This window comes from Corvus brachyrhynchos, unplaced genomic scaffold (genome assembly GCF_000691975.1).
Source record: "Corvus brachyrhynchos isolate BGI_N302 unplaced genomic scaffold, ASM69197v1 scaffold18, whole genome shotgun sequence".
Taxonomy (NCBI): Eukaryota; Metazoa; Chordata; class Aves; order Passeriformes; family Corvidae; genus Corvus; species Corvus brachyrhynchos.
Genome location: NW_008246064.1, coordinates 3,140,139 through 3,156,102, shown reverse-complemented (window position 1 = coordinate 3,156,102; position 15,964 = coordinate 3,140,139). Strand labels below are relative to the sequence as shown.

The window sequence follows — 15,964 nt, the reverse complement described above, 5'->3', positions numbered from 1 at the left end:
TTCCTTCTAAATATTAGAACAGGGTCTCAGACTGCTTGTGAAATCTCCATCCTTGGAGATACTCAAAACTTGACTCAACCCTGCTTTGACCTCCAGAAGTCCCTTCCAACCTGAATTCCTGGACAATGCCATGAGCCTGGAACTTCCTCTCACAGTAACAAACCCAAAGGTAGGCAACAGGTATTTACCTATAGTCGTTCCGTGTGTATACAGGAGCACAAACTAACCCTCAGTTACTTAAAGAATTATACATGAGTATTTACAATGGCTGAAATAACATTAATGGGTTAAAAACTCCCCTGCTTTGAAAAAAACCAACCTTTCTAACATTAGTCTGCCAGTCTTGTATGAACAATAAGCCTTTTCTTTTAAATTCTTTTCTGCAGCAGAAAATTAAAGCTTAGTATTTTTATCTTGAAAACCTACACTGTCAAGGAAGAAACCCTAAAAAGGGCTTGTGTGACACCTGAAAGGTGATTTGTTTTTTATACTGACATTTACATCACGCTGAACTCCTTAAAAGCTTTGCTCCATCTTTCTTCCAGTTTTCTGTTAGCTACCTTGCTCTCCTTTTTCTCAATTTTCTATTTACTGTAGAAATAGTGGCCTATCTTCTTTTCCCAGATCGTAACTATTCAGGCATCCTCATTCCCTTAAATTACTTCCTGGGACATTAACAGTAGAGGTAGAGCAAGTAATCTCAGTCTACCAGTGGAAATAAAATACCACCTTGCTAATTACTGATCACAGAAAAAGGGTGAACAGTGTTAGAGTTTCAGTAACTGTTAAATGCCCCGTAAATACTTCCTAAACTGCAAACTTTGATTGTGAATCTTACCCTGCCAAGCTCCAGCAGCGAGCTAAATTTTATCCTTAGTGCCACAGACCAGCCCCACTAAAATCACACCATTGAGCTCACAGCTGAGTCTGCAGAATGATTTAATCTCATCCTAAGGGAGAATTTCAGGGCAGGAGTTTAAAGCTGGTTGCAAATTCAACCCTCTCCCAACCCAAAAATCTGTGTTAATGCCACACCTTGAACCAGAGCTAAGCTCACACAAAGTCCTGTAGAGGGGCCAAGGCACAAATACCTGCAGGATGAGACAAGATTCCAAAACACCACAGCTCTAAGTTCACAAGAGGAGAAGGATGGGTATGAGGGAGACAGAAGCCATGGGAACAGCTCTGCCAAGGCTTCTCCATTCCTTTCCCTTCACTGGCAGGAGCACCTTGAAGTCAAGACCCAAATCATGGAAAGCGTAAGTCCAACGAAATGCATTACATACAATATAAGGTCTTAGTTCTGAACAGCTATGAAAATTTCCTTTTACTGTGAGTGCTGCAAATTTATGCTTCCTGAATATGTTAAGAGAAGTACAGAGTTATTTTAGCAAGATACAGACTCTGGACTTTTTTTTTCCTTAGCAGTTCCCTAGACTATCAAAATGTATAGAAGATAAATCCAGTCAGAATTCACTAAAACCACTCAGTGTTCATGTGATCTCTTCCCTCACTTCACAACAGCACCCCATTTCCCTCTGCAGCCAGTGTTAAGTCATTATCCCAGATGAATCCCCCTCCCTTTCCAGAACTGAGCATTGATTTTCCCTTCGATGCAGGGGAAAAAGAGCAGGAAATGAAAAATTTCTTACAAAGACTTTTCCTGAATAATCGTGCAAAGGATCCTGATCTTGCAAAGAAAAAAAAAATTAATTCAGAAACAGGCAATTAAGACAAGATTTCCTGGAGATGCTGAAGAATAAACATAAAAAAATGTTGGTGGTACTCACTCAGGAAGGCAGCTGACAAAATCCATCAGAGAAAGAATTAGGAGAGGTGATATTTTATCGAATTCACTTACAGCTTTTTGCAATGGGCGATTTGCTAACATCCTATAGAAACTGTGAAAACCATCCAAAAGGCCCCTGGAATAATGCAGCCTTTCCATAACCCTCTATATTGTTCTACTGGCTGCGTAACAGACACAAGAAGTTTCTTTACAGTGGCAAAACAACGAGCCCCTGCTGATGCTGAGATCAGATTTGCTTCTATGGAGTAGAGCGACGGGACTTCAGTGTGACATGAAACTTCCACAAACCGCAGTTTAAATACTCTGCCTCGAGCTTATCCCTGAGCAAACGACCATTCTTGCCTGCAATGGGGAGAGCTTTTAAATCTCTTCCATTTTTACTGAATTACTGATTAAATTCACCCAGGTGTTGGGGCTTTGGCAGCACTGATGGACCTCCAGCACGCTGAAGCTCCACGTTACCTAACGCTGCTCCCAACACAGGGTTTCAAAATCTGAAAGCCCATTTTAACAACCACCCCCAAGGCTGCTAAACTTAGAGAAGCAGAACACCACCACCAACCACTGAATTTCTTCTGCCAAATTTTCCCCTCTTCTTCTCCTTCTCCTGTGAAGAGGAGCTAAATGGTGGCACTCTGCAAGTCCGTATCCCTGGTTACACTGCAATGGAGCCAAACCACAGTGCTGACACACAGCGTGACAAAGCTGGTGACAAAGCTGTCAAATTAGGATTTTGAACTCCATTTAACTTATCTTTGCACAGAAGTCAGTGAAAATTTGTACAGGCTTCTTCACTGTTAATGGAGTCCCCAAGATTCATGGCATCCTAAAACAGACAACTTCAACATTGCAATCAACTGCATTCTACAGCACCTGTGTTCCCTCCACCAACTTTTAAGATAAACCCACTTTATTTACATGCACACAGGACAAAGCCATGCTTAAGTTTTTGCTATCAAGTATTATTTTATCAAAAAAACCCCCACCAAACCCCAAACTGAAAACTATTCAAACTCATGGAACAAAATGGAAGATGCCCTCACCTCAAACTTTATCAATCGAATGAAGGGAATTTTTCCTGTTCCTGAGCACTTGGGTAAGGAACAGGCACAGCAATATTTCATTTTTTCAGACATGGAAATGGTTCCAGCAACACCTCACACACTTGACTGAAAGTCCTACTAGGTATGTTAGTATAGCATTATTTAGGGCCCCACTAAGCACGGCAAATGACTGAACTGAAAATATCAATGATGACAGAAAGCTTTGTTAGGAAGACAATTATTGCCAAATTAAGAGGATCAGAGATGAGCAGGACACTGCCTCTTTCAGTCACACATCCACAGCTGAGGGACAACAGAACATCTGGCTCAGCTTCTCCTCAAAAAGCCTGAAATGGATACGCACTGGTGTTGGTGAATAAACACAGAAAAAGCCCAAAACAAAGCAACAAAAAAAAACCCAGCCAGCAGGGAGGGGAGTTAGCAATGGGCAGGGAGTGCCCTGGGATATCTCCTGGCACCTCCTGGCTCCACACAGGGCAGGAATAATGACATGTGGTCACCCCAGTAACTGTTCCAAGGGCTGCATTTAACCTCTGGGAAGTGACATAAATAGATGGGATGTTTTCCAGAGGGAAGGGTGTTAGTGGTCAGTTTCACCCAAACATTGCCAAAGAAATATCTTTAGGTCCAGCATCCAAGCACTCCCTTCAGCAGACAAGTTTTAATTGTTTCTAGAAGAATTAAGAATGGACTTCTCTAGCAAACACTAGATGCTCCTTTCACTAGAACACAAATCAAGAATTTAACACGTTCATATTTATTTCTCTTGTTCAATCTATTTTTTGCTATTATTTACCATGCAACACAGCTGATTACAGAGAAGTTAATCCATGCAGACTTTGCCAAGAAAACAATTTACAGGTGTTTTGTTGGTTAGAAAACTTGAAATTTGGTGGATTTTTTAATTGTGTTTTTGGATATGGGGTCCAAACAGTTACTTTATCACCTTAGGAAAATATTCAGAGTTTGTTTTATTACAGCACAAGACCATCAAACCTCAATCAATGTTTGATTGCCTTGAATGACTAAATAGAAAGCAAAACCAAAACAGTTTGCAAAGACACCTCCCCACTGGACTTGGTAGTCATTTCCACAACTGCATAATTTTATCAGCTACTTAACTGAAAATACAGGATGCAGCTTCCCAGACAATCACAGTTGCTGTACACATATGGTCCTAATTAAAGCAAGAAAACCAGTTTACTCCTGTAAAACACTTCCTAGCAGCAGCAGCAGCTGCCAATCACCTGAGCAGCTATTAAAAAGGTGATAACTGTGAACCTGTTTTCCACTCGGAATTCTCACGCCTTTGAAAGGCTGTTGTTATTATTATCCAAAAGAGAAACCTTTACTGACCTTATTAGCAGAAGAGAAGATAAAGCCATTTGTTACTTGAAGGCTTTCATACAAAGACCACCTACAGTGGGACTTAAGAAATCATCTTCACAACAAAAATTGCAGAGTATGTTTTTGTTGTTTGTTTTTTTTTTTTTTTTTAAAGAACAGCATGGATTGGGCTGACAATTACTGGAAAACAATTTAAAAGCAGCACCACGGAGTTTTGTTTTCCCACCTGACTTCAACTGCTACTTAAAGTAGCCAGTACAAACATTTTATTGCAACCTTTCACCATCAGCAACAGAAAAAAATCAAGGTTTTTTGCTAATCACTATGGGCATTTCTGTTTGTTGAAAAAATAATGATTTTTTACCTAGGAATTTCTAAAATTATTTCAATTGAATTCCAACACCCCCTTATCCACAGCACAAGGATAAACAGAGCCTAAACTAAACAGATATTAACTTTAAGAGGAATTCAGGATTATCTCAGCACATTCTGCAATGAGTCAGCCCAGACTTATTTTACTCTTATCTGTTTCTTAGTGCCCACTGAAGGCATTTCCAAAACAAAACCAGGGTTGCTTCTATGTTTTAGTACAACCATTACTCAAACAAATGCACACCCTTGTACACCAGCATCCCCCTTCCCAAAGGGGCTGGAGAGTGGTTTGTACAGGCTGAGTGCCAGGTCACCTTGCTAAAAATTGTACTGCTGTGTCCTCCTGGTCACCACCACAAGGTCACCTTTGAGATTTCCAGGAGTAGTTTCATGCTCACAGTTTATATCCCTGCTAATATTACTGGGAATTTTTTGTTTGCTTCATTTTGGCTTGCTTGATTTTATTCCTGGGGAGTGTGTGTGTTGGTTTTTTGTTTTCTTGGATTTAGGAGCTCAGGCAATTATTTTTTTATGTTGCAAAGCTCCAAGCAGTATTTTTAGATTTACAATTTAAGAAGACTGCAAGTGTTATTTGAGGAGAGTTCAGTGCAACAAATATTTTTGAGTGATGAGGGGAAGAACCAGAACTATCTGGGGCATCAGGAATTCACCACTGTGTAAACTGTGTTTCAACAGAAACACAACAGCACAAGGTCAACATAAAGTTTTGCACTTCAGGGCTTAATCCAGCATATTACACAAAAAGAAATGGCAGTTTCACTCTATTTAGGACTTTTCCTGAAAGGACACTTTGAAAAATTATAAAGCAAAACCTCCTTCTGATGTCTTCTTTTTTGTTACCAAATGCTATTCTGCATCCTGTGGAAATGGCACCTGACTGAGGGATCCAGGGACATCTGGTCCTTAGGAATCTACTGAAGTTGTTTCCTGCATCTGGGGCAGGTTTGGTCCGAAAGCTCATTTTTCTCCTTATAATATGATCACAGTTTTGTATCATGAGATAGTAACAGTATTTAGCACTTACATTTAAGATAAACAACTGATTGATTTAAAGGTACTGAAAAGAATCCATCGCTGCCACAAGTGACATTTTTAAAAACATTCTGCTCTCAGAGCTCCCTTGCCTGCCAGAACGATGCTAAACAGGTAATTTATAATGATGTGCAGAAGCAACAGCACAAGTAAATACAGGCATGAGACCTGAACAGATTCCTATTTCAAAACTGTCAAGTTTGATTTCTAGTTTTGTTTGCATTTTTGTCTTTTTCCCATCATGACATGTTTACCGAAGGGAAAATGGAGGCAACTGTAGGGTAACATGTTGGGCACCAACAACTCTGAAAGATTTATAGGAAAAAACCCCCAAACTATCATAATACTAACACTGAATGCTCTTTGTAGCAATGCTAGTTAGCATGTAATTAGTGTGTACAATTAGTTGTTAGAAACCTTCCCAGTAGAGACAGCAAGAATTTGCTGGAGTTTCAGATTTCTTATAGGGCAGGAGAAAAAAAAAAAAAGGCATTTGAATTTCAGGGCAGAGTTTGCATTAAGCTGACAGTTTTATCACGGTAATCTGGAGCCAGAAACATTCACGTATTCAATCCACTCTAAAATTCAGAAGGACATTTCCTGGTTTTCCTTAGGTTTCACTTTCAGTCTCCATTAAACTTCTCCATACATTCCTCTCTGACATATTTAATCTCAACACAAGAGGGAATCTTCCAGAAAGACAGGCGATTTTGCAACGTGAGGAAAAAGGAAGGCCACAACTATGCACTCACGATAAACCCGATTAAACAAATCCAGTTAAAATCTCATTCCTTTGTGGATAAGCACAGACCTCTACACAGATGCAAATTGTTTTCCAGTTATGCTGTAAACCCCCTCCTTCTGGGGCTTTCCAATTTATGTCAATGCGTAATTAGCAAATGAATTGCTCTGCAGATTGCATTCAGTACTCTTTTCCTTTTCTTTTCTTAATTCCCCAACTAACGTAACCTTCCCCCCTCTCCACTTCCAAAACTCTCAAAATCACTTTCAACTTGCGGATTCTCAATGAAATCACCTTCACATCATAAAAAGTAATGAGAACTGGCAGCTGGCCAACAAATGACTTGGCAAAGGTAATCATCTTCCAGCACCCATAACCCAGCACAGGAAAACTGTCGGCAAGTTCAGGATAAATACAAGCACAAACACTTGACATGCTCAGTTGGTCACTATGCAATGAAATTTTACCCTTCCTTCCTATACTGCCCCATCCCTGGAAGTGTTCAAGGCCAGGCTGGATGGGGCTTGGAGCAGCATGATCTAGTGGAAGGTGTCCCTGCCCACGGCAGAGGGTTGGAACTGGATGATCTTTAATGTCCCTTACAATGCAAACCATTCTATGACTGATTCTATATGCTGAACACAATCAGTACCTTTATAATACTGTTTTTCAGTATATAATGCATCAGTTACAACAAATGCAAATTGCTGCCAGTTCATCCTGTTCAGGAATTCCCAGGTAAACAATTTTGGAAACCATTTCTTCACAGGTTATGCACCTGTATGATGCAGGAGCAAACACTTTCTTTAACTCAAATGGGATATTCTGCCTTTCACTCTGAAGCCATGCTGTACCCTGGGAAGAGCCCTGAAGCACTCATTCTATTATTCTGGTTATTTTTCATGCATCTCCTCCCTTTAAACATAGCACAACATTCCTTGGAGGTGATAAAAGACCTTTATCCTCCTAAATTTCAACACAAAGAACATCTCACCTTACGAGACAGCTCCTACACCACTCTGGCCAGCTTGCCAGGAGACAATCTGTCCATGTAATATTGTCCAGGGCTCCTCCTCACTGCACCACCTGAGCCCCAAACATCCACTACAGCTTCTCAGAGAATCATAAAGCTTGGAAAAGATCTCTAAGATAGAGTCCAAGCATTAACCCAGCAGTGACACACCAGAATTATCCCCGGACACAGCCATCAAACACCTCAGCCCCTTGAGCTTCAACAGCATCAGAACAGAGGCAGCTGTTGCAGTCCAGAACTTCTGATGGAAGATAAGAGGGCAAGCAAGCAAAACAAGGCAAGCAAGAGAATTAAAAAAACCCCAAAAGGTCAAAGATTAATTCCAAAAATCCCTGTGAAATACATGGAGGTGTTTTCCCTGAAATGCTTCACTTTACACTGCCTTCATCAAATTGCTCATGTGTATCTTTAACCAGTTTTAGTTGAAAGAAGTACCATAAGCCCATTTTAAAAAAATGTTAAGGGTTTTGTGAAGGTTTAATGAGATACTTTATAATTGTACCTTTCTCTCCAGGTGGTAAATGTTAGAACTTTCTTTGTGCTTGGCTGAAGGAAGTATATAAATGATTAAATATTTTCTAGGAATGTGCCACTATTGACCTCTCCCCTGCAGAATGCCTGTATCTGACTATCACTAGGAAAAATTGCCAACTTCACAGTTCAAGCAAACCTCACACTGCAAACGAGCTTCAAAATCTACACCCACCATTCTGGGCTTCACCAAGGTGGACCTGCTGCAGCAACACCAGGAGGCCACAAAAATGCTCTGAGAGCTGGAGAACCTCTGGTATGGAGACAAAGGGCTGGGGGTGTTCACCTGGAGAAGAGGAGAAGGCTTTGGGGAGACCCTAGAGCCACTTCCAGTGCCTGAAGGGGCTCCAAGAGAGCTGGAGAGGGACTTGGGACAGGACAAGGGGGAATGGCTTCAAACTGACAGAGGGCAGGATTAGATGGGGTATTAGGAAGAAATTCATCCCTGTGCGGGTGGGGAGGCCCTGGCACAGGTTGCCCAGAGAAGCTGCGGCTGCCCCATCACTGGAATTGTCCAAGGCCACGTTGGAGAGGGTTTGGAGCAGCCTGGTCTAGTGGAAGGTGTTGGAACAAGATGATCTTTAAGGTCCCTTCCAACCCTAACTATTCTTTGACCCTACGAAAGCTTTCCTCTAATTAGATCCCTGGTAACCACATGTACGTGCACTCGTGGGTAATGAATGCAAGTACGTAAATATTGAGGCATGAAAATACAAGACAGCTTTTGTGGACAGAAATAAAGCAGCACTGTCTGCCAATTGTTAAATGCATGCTCAGAATGCCTTGGTAGAAAATTTGTATCTTTTAAAAAAATTCTTCGCTAGCATTGCTTCAAAAAAACCACACCTGGACTCTTCTGCACGTGTCCACTGTAACAGCACCTTTGTGGCAGAAATTTTTTATGATGATTATGAGGACTGAAACTGATTTATCTACCCCAAAGCGTTCTCAAAGGCAGGAGCTCATCCTGAGGAGCTGGAAGCACATCCCACCCTCTGGCTCCCAGAGGCCAGGGGAGGAGTTCCATACTCCAAGGGGATGGCCAACCTTTGCATATCATCAAATAAACAAGAAAGTTTCAAATTTTACTGCTGATTACAGCAGGCCAGGAAACAGCAAGATTAGTTTTACTGCCAATTCCGCTGGGAATCCTGGAGGACAAGTCAGGAAGCAGAGAGCTGCCGGGGTGGGGGAGAGCATGGCAGTGAATAAAAATCAATACTTCACTTGCTACCAGGAAAATAAGGTTTGCAACAGTGGCAGCAAACAACTGGCCAGTTACCCAGCAGAGAGGACTCGACTTTAAACAGCACCATCAATATGCAAACTGTGACTGCAGGCTGAGGTTCATGAAATATTTGCTTCCTACAAACCTGTCCTGAAATTTTTGAAACATTTTAAAAGTTACATACACATTAGATTTTGACAGACCAGGCATCCATTATTTGGGGATGCTCCTCTGTACAAAACAGGCCCTGCAGTGTCTTACTCTCCCATCTGTCAGGCTTTAAATATATTAATAAACATTCAGAATAGAGTAATAGTTTATTGAAAAAATAAATAAAGAAAAAAAAATCTCATTTCAAACCCCCTGACACCCTTAGAATCCAAGTCTACCATGTATTTATTCAGCTTTAACTCGCAATAAATTTTCTAGATAATAGAATTCTCATTTCTAGTGCAGCCAATCACTTGTAATAATTGGGTTCTTCTTTTTACAAATCATACTTTATTATCTTGTACAAAGAAAACAAGAAGTGGCACTTTGCAAGTGATCATTTTGATAACAGCCTGAATAAAGCCTACAAGCTTTAGAACAGGACTTTCTCTGCTCATTTGGTTGAAGTTGATATTTTTACTGCTAATATCTGCATTACACAGTAGCAGCTGGCACTGGAAGAACTGGACCGTATAGAACTCTTGGATTTTTTTTTTTCTTGTCTTACAGCAAACATTCCAGAAATACAAAAAAAGGCCAAAATTATACCACAGCAGATCACGTGGAACTTATTTTCACTCAGATCTATTTAGATGCTACTTATGCTTTCCATAATCATCCCATCCATGTCTGTTTTACGCCTCAACCTCTCCAAGTAAAAATAAAGCAAGCTCCCCTCAAACTCCAGCAAAAGCAGAATTTATAGAAGATTAACACTGCCAATGTGAAACTCTTGAAAGTGTCTGTGATGACATTAAAGAACAAAAGGATCCTTTCCTCTGTGCCTGCCTGCAGCTCTGGGAGTTCAGCAGAGAATTTAAACCCAGTGAGATGTCACCCTGTTGAAATACAGCTTAGATCAGGAACATCCACTAGAACCGACTCATGGAGACTTAGGAGATGTTGCTAAATGTTTCTGGGAGATTTTCCAGCCAGGTTTCCACTGCTGAGAGGCATGGGATGGTTTACAATCCCTACCAGCAATCCAGATGTGATCTTTAAACATCTAAACACGCTTGGCCCGTTGTAGTTCTATCAGCCCTTCTCTTGTTTCAGCTTGGAAGTTTCCACTCCTTTCTGGAAATAATTCTGAGCTGGGATAAGAGAACACACAAAACCACCCAAATGGGTGGGCAGAGACCCTCAGACTTCATCATGGGAGCACCCACTGCCCAGGAGTGGTCAGGGCAGGTTGGGAGCCCATCACAGACACCAAAACTATTCCCAGTCCCACCACCAGCCTCTGCCTGGGGTACCCAGCCCTCATGAGCCAGGATTTCGTACTCTGCTCTGTCCTCCAAACAGGCTGGAACATTCTGGCAGCTCTCAGCTCCTTCCTGGTCCTACATATATCCACATTCCTCATTGCTCTCCCAGCAAGATATATCTCCCAGGCAGGGAGGAGAAAGAGGGATGAGGCACATTTTCCCCTTCTGATTCACACAGTGGGCAAAACCTAAGGAAGAACGTAGATAATTAGACCTGTCTTTGCTTTTCCCGTTCCTTTTTTTTTTAAAGAAAGTGTTAACTCTTGTGGACAGAAACACTTCAAATACAATTCAAAGTAATGCATCCAAAATTCTCTGTTGGCTGGGCTTGAGTAACAGACAAGTTCACCTCCCAAGTTATCATTTCCATATCCAGGATTGCCTGAAACTGGATTTTTAATTGAAAATGTAATACTGAGTCCCAACCATGGTGGTCATTGCCAACATCTCAAAACTCAGCAGAAAACAGAAGTACACGTGCTTATAGAAGGAGTATCTAGGAACTGACATATATATAAAAATTGTGGGACAGATCTAATTTGCAACCATTTTCATGTCAGAATGGTAACTTCTACATGACAGTCAAACTCATAAATTAAGTGTTCCATGATGGGAAAATGAGCCTCCCACAGTCAAACCTATCTCTGAGGGCAACAGGAACGTCCTTCACAACAGCGAACAAGTCAGGGAGTTTCATTTCTCTTGGCCTTTTGCCTTCTCAGCATTTCAGTTTTTATCCCTTTAAAGAAACAAAAATGGACCCGTTATCCAGAGGCTTATTTGGAATGTTCAGCTTAAACTCTGAAAGCTGAAGCGTGGCATCGATCACGCCACATTTTACTGATTATGTCAGAAAATGCCATTTGCATTTCTGAATACTGAATTAACAAAATGTAGGTCAACTTTGTTGGGTTGGGTTTTTTTTTTTAAAGGCATGTTAAACTTCTGAACACTTTAACTAATCACTGAATTGAAACCAGTATGAATTTGAGGTGACAACAAGCACTGTGAAGAAACGATCACACTGCAGGTTACAGACACTGATTGAATATTTGATATTCAGGCAAATTATCATTCCCATTACTGCACTTCTGCCTGTTAACTGCAACCCTAAATCAAATCTTGGGTTACTACAGGTTGCTACAGTCTTCCTGGAACACAAAACCTACTGTATGGCTTCTGGTTTCATATACCAACTATGTCATTAGTTAATGATTTAAAATTTTACCCTCTGCGAGCAATTCACATTCCACTGGACTGCTAGAGTGGTTTCCACTTTTTTTTCCCCCCTTTAAATGATACTTTAGTGTTAAAATTCTGAAGTCAATACTATAAATCTGTTGAGACAATGTCTCAGGATCATTAACATATGTTCAAGTGTTTGAGTACTCTGAATCCTGGTGATGTAATGGCAAAAAAGCATATTCAAAGTATTTTCAGCTATATTAAAAATGGTTTTCCTGTTGAAGACACAATTAAAGACACTTATTTTGGCTCTTAACTTGAGATCTTCAGAACTCCTTATTTAAAATTATAATGAGTATTGGTCTCATTGCTGGTTTTTCCAACTCTATTTGAAAGAAAAGAAGGCAAAAAAGTTTGTGAAAACATCCACAGGGATTCACACTGTGACTGAAAAAAACCTAATGGTTCAGGTTGCAGTGTGAACCCCTTTCATATAATTTACTGAAGAAGACAATTCACACCTGTAGGGACACAAAAACATTCTGTTACTCTAAATAACTGAAAATAGACACTCAGCTGACAGGCAAATTTTATAGAAGTCAGGAAAGATGTATCTGAAGAGAGAAAACAAAACACCACAGCCTGAAGCAGGTACCTGAAGGACTGGGCTATTTTTCACTCCTATTTAACTTAGCACATGGAAACAGCCAAGAATTTGCATCATTTATGAGGATCGAATTAATGCAGGCAGGTAAAAAAGGCAAATTCACTTCTTTGGACTGAATGCCTGTTGCCCATCCATGACCATGCTCTCAACGTGACACTCAGAGGAGTTCTGTCAGCATTGCCCAGTTTTCTGTACATTTAACCACACTGATTTTACATTAGGGGTCTCTGAGTAATAAGAATTAATAACAATTAAAAAAATAAAAATAACCAGTTGATTTTATCTGTACTGATTTATAGAGATCCAGACTTCCAGTTGTTCTTCGTACTTTGTATTTGTTTTTTTTTGTAGTTGTTCAAATTGACCCCTGACAAAACAAACCTCTTTTCCCATACGTAGGTCTCTTTCTTTTAGTTTCAAGTTTGTTAATGTTCCCGATTTCCAGAAGTGCCAGATGACCGCAACATAAAATATTTCTGCAAAGAACTACTATTTTTGTTACTTAAAAAACTAACAGGGAATTGAATTCTCTGTGAATTTAGTGTTCAAAGTATTTCCAGGCACCTACGTATCACTTCCAGTTGGGAGAACCTAAGTTTCTATTTCCCAGAACTAATTTAACAACATAGATACGGGCCAAAATCCCCCAGCAGCATGAACACCACAGGCATTTGAGAACATTACAATAATAATAATAACAATAATAAAATACGATTGTAGCAAACCTTTCATGCTCAGCTTTCATTTTGACAGACAACTAAATCCAGTGCACCACCATGTGGCAACATACTAGGGAATGGTTCACATACCAAGACCTGGTTTTTTCCACCTTCGAAATTTTTTGCCATTTGTTAAAAAATAAATGTTAACAAATCCCTCTTAGTGTTTACAAGCTCCCCCTTAACAAGTTGCCACAGCTTCACTTATCTCAAAAGGTATTTTTTAATACACCTGGACTAGCAAGAAAATGCTTGAGCACTTTTATTTGTAAAGCACAGTATTTACCTAAAAACATAACTGCCCCAGGACCACAGAACCAGCTCTGTTTCTTGCCAACCTCGCTCCCTCGCACAGGAGAAATTTGGCATAAGCCTGTACTGCACATTGAATTCCTTTTAAAACATAAATACATTTAAAAAAAATAAATCAAGCTAAATGCTGGTCTCACATCTGATTAAAAGCTTAAAAGAAATCTTGGGGAAAAATCAAAACCTTGAAGGTATACACATGCATTATTTAGCAGCTGCTCAGTTACTGTGGAACTGCCTCTCTCCAGCTTAACAACAGGAAAATAAATTCATTTTTTTCCACAAGAAACACCAACACAAGGTCTCAAAAACCCTAAGAAAACCCTGATTCCCAAAGCCCCCACATGCCCCTTAGTACCCTGGAATTTATGTCTGCAGCCAAACTAGGAGGAAAAAAACCAGCTTTTCATTAAACTGGACAGCCTTGGCTCACACCACACAGCTGTATTTCACCGTATCACAAAATTCCAGAATTCAGACTCAGCTGATTCTGGATTTCATGAAACAAAGAGTTAATTCATTTTGCCTTAACATATTTGTGAGCCATTTTGTACCAATACACTCAGCTCAACCTGAATTAGCAGCAAGGACTCACTTAGCAGAAGCCTCCTGCTAGGAGCCGTATCTGGATTCCCTATCTCCGCTCTGGGCTCTCTCTCTCACAGCTCACTGGACCTAAAAGCTCTGCTAAAACCGCTCAGAAATCTGACAGAAAATTGGGTGACTCGATGTGCAGCCACGCCAGGGAGGCAGGTAGAGCAACGGGTTTCCACAAGCTCCGTACCTCGAGCACCGGGAAAACCTGTAGTGGAAGAGGTTGGAGCAAGCAGCACTCTCCTTCCAGAGCCCAGGACGGACAGACCCGCACTTCTCCTGCTGCAAAAGTTGCTCCGGAGTGATTTGAAAGTCTCACCACAGAGCTCATAGTCAATCCATTGCATGCACTGTAACCACATTAAAAAAATAAAACCACCAAAAAACCCCAAAAAAAGAGAATTCACCTCCTGTTTGAAGATGACGCTGGAGTTTCCTCATCTCCAACACCAGCTCCCCTCCTTCCCCTCTCCCCCAGCCCAGCCCTGCTAACACAACACGAAGCCTGAAAAGCTCCTTCTCTGCAACGAAGACCATCATGATTTTCTGCCAAAGACAAACCAATAGCAAGAACACAATGCACATTATGCAAGTTACTGCAGAGTTATGCAAGTTAGATGCATATTTTCGCTCGCTTTGCCCAGGACTCCGAAGCCACTTGTTTGATGTGGATGCCTACTCTTATTCCGAGCTGTCAAATCTTCCCCTGCTTGCCTCAACTGGCTTTTTTACACTAAAATTTCAACCAGCTGCTACAGATATTAACGAAGCCGTTCCATTACATACAATAACATAGGCCATTAAAACCACAACATCTGAGCACAGTATCACATATGTCTACCCCAAGCCAGGTCTTAGGGAGACACAGTAGGCAGAGCACAGCACCTTGTTCACTGTAGATACCCCACGTTCCACACTGCCAAAACAGAGGAAAGCATCAGAAATCTTTTGAGCCAAACCAGGCCTCATGGTGGAAGTAACACCTCACAAGCAAAAGGAATTGAAGAGTTACATGAACACTCCTATGCTGAAAATAAGTAATTTTTGTTCAAACACCCCCCAAACCTGATGGCCTTTTTTTTTTTTTTGTAAATCTACCTCCATACTTCTGCAGTCAGCACTGGTGAAGTGGGAAGACCAAGATTTCACGTATGGCCTTACAGTCAAAAGTAACTGGGAGCAACTTCTCCAACAATCTGAGACCCCTCACTATTTCCAAGATGAGCCACACGAAAATGGAAGCTATTTGGGCACTAAACCCATCAATTTCAGGGCAAGATCTATCAATCCACCATTTTTAGACGACCACTCAGAGGTCTGACCGTACCTACCAGGGAACATGGACATAACTCTTTATTTCTAATTTCTGCCCCTTCCTCCCTATTTACCTGCACTGCCCGTAACAAAGCATAAAACTGACATCCAAATAACTTCCCAAACCGGTAAACAAGCCCCCAGAACCTGAACCCTCCTGTTCACCACCAGACACAAGGACACGGCCACTTACAGACCCCGAGACTGCTCAAAGCTTCTGAAAGCAAACAAGGTTAAGGGCACTTGTCAACATCCAGACTTTTGAAGGGAAGCAGCTCCTTCGGCCAGGCTGGATTCATCTCATTTGGGAGCAAAACCCAATCCAAGTGTGATGCCTTACGCAAGCAACAACTATTTATCTAGGGAGTAAATAGAGCCCGCTTCTACAAGTAGCCCGTGTCTCTTTCTGAGAAGCACAAATAATCTCCAACAAACCTGAAAGCTGCACGGATTCTGAAATGTGAGGCAGGGAGGAATATAGGAAAGAAACCTGGAAATTGTTTTCTTTAAAAAAAAAA

At 41.0% G+C, this 15,964-nt stretch overlaps 1 protein-coding gene across 9 annotated transcripts in view; it reads right to left on the bottom strand.

The window, feature by feature from the left end:
• The window catches only part of CTDSPL (CTD small phosphatase like), an 80,480-nt gene that overhangs the window by 63,922 nt on the left and 594 nt on the right, over window positions 1-15,964 (bottom strand). For 3 of the 9 annotated variants that reach the window (XM_017746737.1, XM_017746739.1, XM_017746740.1), the window contains exon 1: window positions 14,540-14,684. The exons of 5 other annotated variants lie outside the window; for them this stretch is intronic. In XM_017746737.1, coding sequence (XP_017602226.1) covers window positions 14,540-14,672 — 133 coding nt within the window. In that variant the 5' untranslated portion in view covers window positions 14,673-14,684. Of the gene's footprint in view, window positions 1-14,322; window positions 14,512-14,539; window positions 14,685-15,964 lie in introns of those variants that run through there. One more of the 9 variants, XM_017746738.1, reaches the window with a different exon arrangement.